Genomic DNA, 11,263 nt, shown 5'->3' with positions numbered 1-11,263 from the left:
TTAGTGTTTGTAGCTCTTCCGGCTGGAGGACGTGGTGGAGACGAACTTGACACTGGAGCCATTGCCCCCGAGGCCCCGGCTGCTACTGGCACTGAAGCCGGGGCCCCCCAGGCCTGCACCCAAGCTGTGCCCACCGCTGGTGGTGAAGGAGTAGCCACTTCCACCTCCAGTGCCGCTGCCACCGCCGTAGCCACTGGAAACAGTGGAGGTGACCACAGCTGCCGGAAGAGAGGTGTGGTCAGAATCAAGGGCAGGAGCGAAGACACCTGGGGTGTCAGGACCTGTACCCTGAAGTTCCTGGGGTAGAGACCGGGTGGTCTCCTCAGGCAGCTGTTAGCCTCCTTCTAATTTCCCCGCCCGTGTAGTGAGATCACCGTCCTGTAACTCCGCTTGGTCCTCTCCGGCTGCAGCTCTGGGTTCTCCCAGTCCGGAACAGCTTCCTGCCTCCCCTCCACACTCGGAGCCCTTCTCTTCCTTCCAGAGCTTAGTGGAGACTTCTCTCCTCTGCCAGTCCACCTGCCTTCCCCTCCGGTCCCAGCACACTCCCCACTGTTCTGTCTCCGTCTCCCACTGGGGGCCTGGCTCTGGTGTCTCCCTTCCTTCTGGAAGCTCAAAGCCTTGTGCTCTGAATCCCAGAGCGGAGCTGGAATATTCTTGATAGACCAGATGACAGACGACCCACTGGCCGGCCAACTCGGCCTCTACTCCTCCCCAGCCTGCTCGTTTTCTAACTTTTATAATCACCACCCCCTTAAACGTCTAGTTTCCTACTATGGGCTCTTGAGAAGGAAAATTGAAATAAAAAATAGACTCTGCTATGGGATGAATTGTGTCCTTCAGAAAAATATGTTGAAGTCATAACCTCCAGTATCTGTGAACTGTGACCTTATTTGAAACAGGATCTTGCAGATATAATCAAGCTCAAAGAAAAAACATTAGGGTAGGCTCTACTCCGATATGTTTAGTGTCTTTATAAGATGAGGAAAGACGTCCTTATGTGAAGAAAGACACACAAGGAAATGGCCATTTGATCACAGAGACCGAGATTGGAGTGAGGAGCCAGAAGCCAGAAGACGCAAGGGGGACCCTCCCCTAAGGCTCAGAAGGAGCCGGTCCTGGCACTCGGACGTGGGGTTCCTAGCCTGCAGAACTGGGAGACAACACACTTCTGTTGTTTGAAGCCACCCAGTCTGCATGCTTTGTTGTGGTAGCCCTTGGAAACCAGTGCAGACTTTTAGGTGCTTTCAAGAGAGAGGAAACTTAAGAGGTCGTGCCTCCCAGTCTCAAAATTAGCTTTGAGGATCCCTGGAGACGCTAGACAAAGACATCAAGGAAGGACACCTGGGTGGTTAAGAGGCTCTGCCTTCTAGAACCATCAGCCAGTATAATCAGCTGATTTTGTGAATCCCACACCGAGAACACTGAACTCCTGTGCAGTTAGTTGTAGAAGTCGTTTCTGTTGGCCTCAAGATGCCAGCACTGAGCCCTGAGGGACGCCTTCTGCTCTTACCGGGAGGGCAGGGCCAGCTCGCTAACGCCTCCTGCTTCTCGGGGCTGCCCCCACCTGCTGTGCCTTCCTGTGCGCTCAGTGCCTTGCAAACCCTTGGCAGCCTACCCTCCGCAGTCATAATCTACAGAGTTGAGACAAGCAGTGGGGCTCTTCCCAAATTGTTCTGGGAAGGAGCTGTCTGCAGGGCCATGCCCTGTGCGCAGCATGAAGGCTCCCTTCAAAGGCTGAGGGCAGACCAGGGGTTTTCAGAAATTCTGTCTGCATCGAACTCTCGTCTCTGAGCTAGACTTGCAGCCCCAGCAAGAACAAGGTGAAGTCCTGGGAGATGGGCGGTGTGGCCCGTGGGTCTCCAAACCCATGCAGAGGGAGTACAGCAAACCTCCATCGCCCCTCTGGGGCACTCTCACTTGCAAAGAGGTAAGTATTGTGACATTGAAGACTTTTCCTAATATGACTCTCTTTTTAACTAATTAAAAACCTCAAACCTCTCAAAATGAACCCTTTTGGTGGGATCCCCTCCAATGCCTCATGCATGCCCATCACCTCCCATCCCCCACTCACACTCACTCCAAATGGCACAAAGGATGTCATACTCACAGATGTTAACCGGAGAAACACCCTCTCCACTCAGCCTGATTGAAAGGAGAGGGGAGAAGGAGGTTATTGCTGGGTCCAGAAGCTTGTGGGCATTTGACATGATATTTCTGTAATTGTTTTAAATGAATTAAAACACCCTTTATTACTTTTATTGCAGAAATAGTGGAGGTTGAAATTATTTAAATACTAGTAGTATTAGAAATAATAATTGAATGAATGAAATAATGTGGAGTCTGAGGTTCACAGGAGTAAAATCTGTAATCCCAGAAACACATTTTTGGTGTAAACTAGGTAGATCCCTTATGAAAATGAACGCAGATCATATGCTGGTGTTGGCTGAAAAGGCGGGACTTGTCATAGAACAAGACATAGAATCTCTCCCAACAATGGACTCTTGTGGTGCACTGGGCAGTGCTGAGGTTATTATAGGTGTGGAGTGGAGCCTGAGTCATAAACATAACACTAGTAATAATCAGTCTATTATCGTGGTTGCTGCTAGAGGAATTTTGTCTTAGCATCGTGAGGACAGAACCAGCATTCATTTATAAACACATACTTAGAACATTAAAGGAGCTAACAAATATTGGGTACCTGTTACCTACATTCTGCCACTTAATTCTCTCAACAACCCCATTCAGTAGGTACTATTATCTTGGTTTTACAGATGGAGAAATGGAAGCTCAGACAGTTTAACTAGTTTGCCCATGGTCACAAAGCTGGGTTTGAAGCCAGATTCATTTGCTATCCAAGCACATGTCTTTGGCCACTAAGTTGTCTAGCATGCATTGTTTTCAGATCCTCATGTATAATCCCTATATTAACCCTCTTAAAAACATGAGCCAGAAACCATGGTTATCCCTGTTTTACAGGTGAGGACACTGAGGGATGGAGAGGTTAAATACTTTGCTCTGGGTCACACAAAACTCCCACTGAGCCCGACCATGTGACCTGGTCTATTCTATCATTGAAGACGCTGAGGGCCAGAGAGGAGACTTGCCTTGCCTAAGGTTACACAGCCGTTAGTGGCAGGCATGTCAGCCTAAATCGTAGGACCATTTATTCTCAGTCCAGAGTCTTTTATACCATATATCCAGCACTGCCGTGTGACCAAGTTTTTCCTTTGATAGAATTTGATTACTTAGACCTAGATTTCTATGGGGTGCCATAAGTTGTTGTATCTCAAACATGGGGATCTGAGAGTGATTCACTAACCTGGAAAAATAATCCACTCGTATTCTTTGTCATAACCCAATTCCACCTGCATTTTGCTCTCTTTTCCAGGTGAAGAGGGAGCTGCAGCAACCTGAGCCCCTGGGAATGGCCAGGCAGGTGGGATGGAGTTACTGCCTCTGCCCTCACCTGCACTCCTCGCCCTCCAGCAGCTTGCGGTAGGTGGCGATCTCCACGTCCAGGGCCAGCTTGACGTTCATCAGCTCCTGATACTCCCGAAGCAGCCGGGCCATGTCCTGCTTGGCCTTCTGCAGGGCCTCCTCCAGGTCCACCAGCTTGGCTCGTGCGTCCTTGAGGGCCAGTTCTCCGCGCTGTTCCGCATCAGCAATGGCCGTCTGCAGGCTGGAACACTGTGAGGAAAGGAAGAAGCCATGACCCCTACTGGTAGCCCCCGGACATGTGGTGCTTCTTGGCTGGAGTCTGCACACATGGCAGAACGACCCAGAAGAAATGAGTGCACAGGGAGTTCTTGGCCCTGCCCAAACTTTACCTGCTTCTTCATGTTGTCAATCTCGGCTCTCAGCCTCTGGATTATCCGGTTCATCTCAGAGATCTCTTGTTTGGTGTTTCGAAGATCATCGCCATGCCTGCCCGCTGTGACCTGCAGCTCCTCATACTGAAGGAACCAGAGCAGAGTCAGTCATCTCAGCCAATGCCTGGGCTGGCACTCCCTGTGTGCACAGCCTGCCCGCAGTGCCACCGCAGGCCCGCCACTCACTGCTCACACATTCCCTGGCTCATCTGTGTCAGGCGATGTTTCTTGAGCACATCTATTTGATGGGCAGGTACTAGGCTCTGGGAATATTATGAAGAACATAGACCCCTGCTTACAGTTTATTGGGGGAGATAGACATTATCCAAATCAGCATATTGTTGAAGATACAGTTCCAAACTGTTAAGCACCCCTTAGGAAATAACAGAATCCTACAAGAGTATAATTAAGGAATCTGACCTAGATATGGAAGTGGGGGTGACGATCAGGGAAGTCTTTCCAAAGATGGAGATGCTCGAGCTGTGCTCTGAAGTATGGGAGGGAGGGAGCTAAGTGACTGGCCAGGAGAGACCGTCCCAGACCAGGTGGGAAATAGCCTATTCGAGGACCTGGGGCAGGAAGAAGTGTGGTGAGCTCTAGGGGACTTGGTCCCTGGTCACAGAACATATATCCAGACCAATTGTGATCATGAAGAGTGGTAACCCTCGAGACACCAGTCTGGGGAAACAGGGATGACATGCAAGGAAATGGTGTTGGATGGAGCCGAGGCTGTGGAGAGCCCAGTTCTGAAGACTTTGTACCAGAATCTTCCATCTCAGGTAGCTCTCCATGTCATCTTGGTGCACGTCAAGGACACACTCATTTAGGAGAAATAAATGCACCTTGTCTCCTCAAGCAGACGGGAGTGAAGCCCACACCTTTCCCAACGAAAGCCGGGCCCTGCCTGAGCGAATGTCGGGCTTGAAAGTGCTGAATAGCTCAGCTTCTCTGTTTCTAGATATACACGGTCAAAGGGAACAATGGCGTCACCAACAAAAGAAATCATTTGCTATAAATTCCAACCCCTCCACTTGGGGGTTAAGTGTATTCCACGTCCACTCACCATCAAAGGTGCACCCCTGTCAGCTGACACCCTCTTCCTTCCCGCCCCCTGGCAGTGGTAGGGACTACGGCATGAGTGCAGAGCAGGCAAGGGATAGGAGCCAGCTTGTGGCTGAGCAGCTGCCTCCGAAAATTTGGCAGGGAGCTCTATCGGTTGGACTACTTTGCCTACTATACCCCTCCTAAGCCAGACCTTCTGGCCATCTGCAGTAGCTCTCTCTGGTTGTCCCAACCTCCTTCTTTCAGTTCAAACTCACTTACTCAGCAAAGTGCTAGTTTCCACCTTCTAGCCCCACAGATCTGCTGGCTTAGCCTTGAACACCTACCCGTTGTTGGCACTATTCTGTCCCTTGCTGCTTCCAAAGTGGACTGAAAACCCACCTGTTCTTGGAAGCTTTTGGTTTATGTTGTCTTTTTCCTTTTAAAGATTGTCCATTCACTTCATTGCCTCTCAGACCTTGGGTTCTGTTTGCAGTTTATTGATTTACAATTCTATAACCTGCTTGACATAGAGTAGGAGACGATCTGTAAACATGTATTGGATAAGAAAGCCCTTTACAAACAGCTTTATGACTGTTTCTTAGATGTTTTGGAGTCTCACCCAGCCACCAACCAGATCACAGGTGATGTGGGGACGGTGGCTGTCCTGAGCACCTAGCATCGCCTGACCGCACAACGGCATGTACGATTGGCTTTTCAAACGCATTTCATGCTAAGTTTCCATAGTAGTTATCAAAGATGCTTCTGCCAAGTTGAAAGAGATGGAAATGCTACATATTTCTGGAAACTGGCTAATAGTTAAAGGATGTTTGGGGGCTTCAGAGAACATGAACTATGAACCCTATCGTGGAGGTGCCCACACTCACCTTGGTCTGGTACCAGGACTCAGCCTCAGCCCGGCTGCGGTTGGCGATGTCTTCATACTGGGCTTTGACCTCAGCGATGATGCTGTCCAGGTCCAGGCTGCGGTTGTTGTCCATGGACAGCACCACGGACGTGTCGCTGACCTGGGTCTGCATCTGGGACAGCTCCTGTGGGGCCAGTAGACTTAGTGTCATCAAGGCATAGAAAGAAGGGATCTGGAGATCACGTGGTTGACCACTCCAGGTCAGGGAGCCCTCCTCTGGCTTCCTGGCAGGAAGTCTTCTGCTCTTCCCTGGGCACTCCCAGCATTTATGGGGTCCCGTGCCAATCCCCAAGAGGTGTCTGAGTCATAGATCAGTGTGACGGGACTGTGTCCCCAGCATCACTTCTCCAGACTCTCATTTTTGTGCTTTCCCTGAATATGAAGGGTGGGTAAGTGTCCTCTGATTCAAATTACAGGCAGCTGAATATGGCATGTATGGATTCATGAGCTGGCATAAAAGATTTCTTTAGGATCAAATGTTTTTAAGACCCTCCACCCATGCACAGTATGTCTTTAGCCCTTGCCGCTCCTCTCCCTCCTCACAGGCTGAAGCCTCTGCCTTCTGAGCGCCGGTGCCCAGATGGAAGCGTCCTCAGGGGCAAGAAGCTGACTCATGCGCTGAGGCAGAGCTTGCCTTTCTGAACTTTCCTGGGAAGGGGAATGGAGAGGTGGGCCTCGGTTCCTTGGGAATGTTACCCAGTAACTTGGGGTTCAAGAATCATCACTCCTTCCTTGTGAGGGGGATAAGCCTCACAGCTGGAGGAGGCTTTAGTGTGACAAGATTTCAAGCAGTTGTCCTGGGTCCCCCAACCTTCCAAACCCCAGCTTGGAACATCTGGGTCACAGTGCTGGGTGGGGAGTGGTGGGGGGATGTTGCTTTCTGCAGCATCCTTTTCTTTCCAGGGGCCAGACCTAGGAGGGGTCAACACATTTGCAGGCTCTTACTTCCTCATAGAGCATCCGCAAGAAGTTGATCTCGTCGGTCAGACAGCTGACCTTGGCCTCCAGCTCCACCCTGTTCATGTAGGCGGCGTCCACATCCTGGAACAACAGCATCGGATGCTCCTCAGAGACCCCGGCCACAAGCGGCAAGTCCAAGAGAAGCTGAGCAGACTCCTCCCTGGCCCTTCTAGGTTGGGTTTTAGCAAACTCTGCATCTGGGGTTGGGGGCGTGGGGGTGGGTGACTGCTGAGAACTGGAGGCCTGGCTTCCCTGGGCTAACAGAACCCTAAGCAGGGGCTGCGGGGCCATAATGCAGAGGGAGCATTTGGGCAGGTTTGAGTTCTTCAAATAGTCTCTAGGTTGTGTGACATTTCTTAGGTGGCCCAAGCGTTGGGTCACCCTACACTCCAAGATTCAGTTAGGAATCTTCTTTGAGAGACATTTCCACCCACCTTCTTCAGGGCCACAAACTCATTCTCAGAAGCAGTGCGCTTGTTAATTTCGTCCTCATACCTGTAAGCAGAGAGGGGGCGTGTATTGAGCAAGGTGTGAATGGAGCTTGTCCCAGGCTGAGGAGGAGGGTTCTGGATGCAACAATAGCTAGGAGACCTTGAATCTCCTCCAGCTCTTCTGCTAACCTGCGGTTGACTTTGGGTGATTCACTTAACCTCTATTTCTCCCTCTATAAAAGAAGAATAATTTCTTCTGCCAGAAGTTTTTTTCTTCTTCCTCCCTCTGTAAGACTAGAAGGTGGGCATGGAACTTATAGAAATAGAAATATGTATGTAGGCACCTCCATCTTCTTAGAGATGTATAATTCCAATCTTTAAAAAACGTTGCTGCCTTACGTGCCTGCTATAAACTTTGTTCGGGACACTGTTCCTGGTAGATTTCAGTAGATTTTCACTGTAACTCAGGACGGCCTTTGGAGCAGTGTGCGTTTAGTGAGTAGGTGTAGCTCTAACTCAGAAACCAAGGGCAAGGCAGCAAAGAGGTTGGTGAGGACCACCCCCTTTCACTGGGCACCTCACCTCCTGCAGCCTGGATAATAGCCCGTCCTCCAAGGAGGACCACATTGCCTCATTTATACACTAGTGTGCATCCTGGAAATGCAAGCCATCTCAATCACAGACATGCCCAGTGGGGTCAATAATATGCTGACCTTCAAATAATATTATGCTTTCCAGAGTAACAATATTCTGTCAGATGATACAGCATCCCTCTGTGGTTGCATAGACAGGTAAGAATCGGCTTCTTGTTCATAGTGATGCATGGGATAAGGGTACCTATGTTACCTCCCACCACGCTGTCTTCCTCTCATGGGATAATGACTAAAAATTCCAAACCTCCCGGCTGGTACTGGCATTTGCTCCTTTGCACGTCTATGGGACTCATAAAGAAGAGCCCTGAAATGACTGCGTGCGACCGGAAGCCCATCTCCCACTTACCTGACTTTGAAATCTTCTACTACGTCCTGCATGTTCCTGAGCTCGGCGTCCAGCCTGCCTCTCTCGGTGGTGACGCTGTCCAGCTGCCGGCGGAGGTCACTGAGGTAGGCGTCGAAGAAGGGCTCCAGGTTCTGCCTCACGGTCTTGGTGCCCTGCTCCTGCAGCAGGCTCCACTTGGTCTCCAGGACCTTGTTCTGCTGCTCCAGGAAGCGCACCTGGAGTGGGAAAGAGGAGAATGAAATCCTGAGACCCAGGGGAGGATTGAGAGTTAATAATGGAAAGAAGAAAAGTATGCTCTTCACTTGACACCCATATGTCAACTATTTAATCGACAACTCCAAGTCAAAATGAGAATGCCCCTGAAGTTACCCCGAGGTTCTCAGGGGCTTCTATAGAACTAGTGTAGTGGGGCGTAGAGGCCTCTGAGGGGAGCCTGTATTCTTGGGTTGACAGTCTGGACAATGCCTGTTCTGGGTTAGGTTAGTTAGCTTAGTGGAAACTCCCCCTGCAGAGAACAGCTCAACTTTCCCCAGTGTTGACTGAACCAGCCCACATGCTCCCAAGGAGAAAATGGAGAAATTTCCACAAGGTCCCTGGAGCAAGCTGCCCCCCCCCCCGCCCCCGGCAGGTACGGATAATCAGCTGTGCTCTCACAGGGGGGCCGTTGCCCTGCTGCTTCCCCTCTGGGCGGCCTCTCCAAGAGGTGCTGCCAGCCCAGCCCCGTGGAGCAGGTGCAGCTCCCGCCTCACCTTGTCGATGAAGGAGGCGAACTTGTTGTTGAGGGTCTTGATCTGCTCCCGCTCCTCTTTCCGCACTCGCTGGATGGTGGGGTCGATTTGTAGGTTGAGGGGAGTCAGGAGACTGTGGTTGACGGTGACTTCTTGGATGCCTCCAGGGGGGCAGACGGGGAAGCCAGGAGCCCCATAGCCCCCTCCCACTCCACCTCCATAGCCAAAGCCACTGCTGACCCCAAACCCACTGCTTGCCCTGCCACCAAAGCCACCCCGGAAGTTGTTGCTACTCCCACCAATCGAGACCCGCTTGGTCCCCCCTAGGTTGTAGAGGCTGCGGCTTCCAAAGCCGGCCCCTGGACCACTGATTCTTCCCAGCCCTCCGCTCCCCCCTGTGCTGCGGGCCACGGAGGCTGAGCTGAAGCGGGGACGCCCGGAGGCTAAGCCGGTGCTGAAGCCCCTGCAGCTGCTGGTCTGAAAAGTGACGGCGGACTGCCTGGACATGGTGGCGGAGAGAGGGGGCAAGAAGAGCTCCTGTGTGGGTGCGTGTGAAGGGGGATGGAATAGACAGGGTATCTGGGGAAGCCCCAAGACCCTTGGCTTTTATGGGCCCCCGGGAGGGGCGGGGCAGTGCCCATGGAGGCCTCTGATGGCATCTCCGAGGCATTTGCCAACCCTGAGCTCACACTCGGCTTCCCTCTGGAAACGGTGTACGAGCCACTGGTTGGTTCCCCGGCACGCCTCCCCCACGTGGAAACTGCTTTCCAGTTGCAACTTGATCAGCAGATGAATGAGAACTACATTAATTGCTTTCAGTCATGTCTTAATTATGCATCTTATAATGGATTCAAGAAACACTGCCTCATTTCCAAACCGCTTTCTTAGGCCTGGGACTGACTCCCTCCTGTCCAAACATCTTGTGTCATTACAAGGGACTGCGACGGACTGTTTCTTGTTCCTTCTTATCCCTTCGCTGTGCTTCCCATCCCAGTGCGTTTTCTCAGTTATTGTTGCCAGCCCCCTCCTCCCACCACGCTGTCCCTCCGGATCTTGAAAATCCTGCTCTACACGCATCTTTCCCAGAACCCACCCAGTTTTGACTGCACCTTGGATTTACTCGTGAGCTGCCATCTCTGTAGTTCAGGTCACAGAATATTCTGGAGCATGAATGTGCGCGTGTGCCCCGCCCATCCACTGCAACGTGGCCGACGACTGCCTACCGTGGAGAGAGGAGACAGACAGGGTTGAACCCCAGGTCTGCCGTGTACTTGTCGTGAGAACTTCAGCCAGTCACGAACTTCCCTGAGCCTTCGTTTGGGTGACGAGCCTTCTTGTGTGAAAACAACGTTTGCAACGCCTCGGCCTTGTGAGGGCTGAGTAGATGTTGAGTCCTCTCTCCTCTGACATTATCAGCGAGTACAAACAGTGCCAGTGGCGTGTCCATCCCACGGCAAGTTTGAAAGAAGAACAACACGCATTCTTTTTCTTTTACAGCGGACTCGCGGTCTTGCTGGGAAGACAACGCTGAAGCCCATTAGGTAATGAAGAGGTGGTAGGTAGACAGCAAAGCCCCACCTTCCAGCTCTGTTTGAGGCTGCTTTATTCCAGACATCTCCCAGACTGGTCACTCCTCCTACTGAGGGCCAGGGGTCCCCACCCTTTAATCCTTCATCAAAGAGCTCCAGAGGTTGCACCAAGTAGAGGGTTTTTTCTTTTTGCCCTGGTAGTCTTGTTGACTGTGCCCTCCCTCCCCCATCTGGCTAAAACTGAAGCGTCTACAGGGCTCCTGGTTCCCCTTTTATCTGCCTCTCATCTCCCCATCTCTAGCCTGGGGGAGTCCGACAGAGACATGGTTAGATCTCCTTTTATCTTGCTCACTCTTTGCAGTGGTTTTGAAGGATGGCAGTGAAGAGGAACAGACATGTGTTCAGTCTCCCTTTTGTGGATGAGGACACTGAGTTCCTGAACAGTGAAGCAAGCAGGTGGATACTGCCCAGCCAGTGGGACGCAGAGCGAGAGTCCACGGTCCTGCCACAGAGCTGCCCTGCAGAGGCACACGGCGACCCCCGGGCTGGCCACTTGGAGTGGCGGATCTCTGCCGTCTGAGCTATTTCCTCCTAGGAGCCAGCCAGGGGGTGGGCCTCTGCTCCACTGGGAGATTGTTTGAGAGTCTCCGTTTCCACGGGGAACCTCTGAATCATAGCTTTTGTTGATACAGGCCAAGAGGAGCACGGGAGTTCTCTCACCTGCTGGCCAGCGCTCCCGGGTCCTAGCTGGGGTGGTGCGTGCGTCTGGGTGGAAAGA

At 51.7% G+C, this 11,263-nt stretch overlaps 1 protein-coding gene across 1 annotated transcript; it reads right to left on the bottom strand.

Annotated features, from left to right (window-relative positions):
• Positions 1–9,463, bottom strand: LOC118623551 (keratin, type II cytoskeletal 75). The gene is made up of 9 exons (XM_036251262.1): positions 8,978–9,463; positions 8,229–8,443; positions 7,233–7,293; positions 6,784–6,879; positions 5,798–5,962; positions 3,828–3,953; positions 3,467–3,687; positions 2,108–2,142; positions 1–218 (listed from the first exon to the last, which is right to left on the bottom strand). Exons 1-9 carry the CDS (start codon positions 9,461–9,463, stop codon positions 1–3), a joined length of 1,623 nt encoding a protein of 540 aa, XP_036107155.1.
• Positions 9,464–11,263: the final 1,800 nt, after the last annotated feature.

The sequence above is a fragment of the Molossus molossus genome, unplaced genomic scaffold (assembly GCF_014108415.1).
Source record: "Molossus molossus isolate mMolMol1 unplaced genomic scaffold, mMolMol1.p scaffold_m16_p_10, whole genome shotgun sequence".
NCBI lineage: Eukaryota > Metazoa > Chordata > Mammalia > Chiroptera > Molossidae > Molossus > Molossus molossus.
Note: the sequence above shows the minus strand (reverse complement) of the source record. Positions and strands in the feature narration are given on the sequence as shown.

What these genes read in the sequence shown, in the direction of transcription:
- LOC118623551 (XM_036251262.1), bottom strand. Translation starts at nt 9,463, where the DNA reads ATGTCCAGGCAGTCCGCCGTCACTTTTCAGACCAGCAGCTGCAGGGGC. An exon ending in TTGACAACATGAAGAAGCAG is followed by an intron (nt 3,688 to 3,827) that starts GTAAAGTTTGGG and finishes CTTTCCTCACAG; the next exon opens with TGTTCCAGCCTGCAGACGGC. An exon ending in CTGGAGGGCGAGGAGTGCAG is followed by an intron (nt 2,143 to 3,466) that starts GTGAGGGCAGAG and finishes CCTTTCAATCAG; the next exon opens with GCTGAGTGGAGAGGGTGTTT.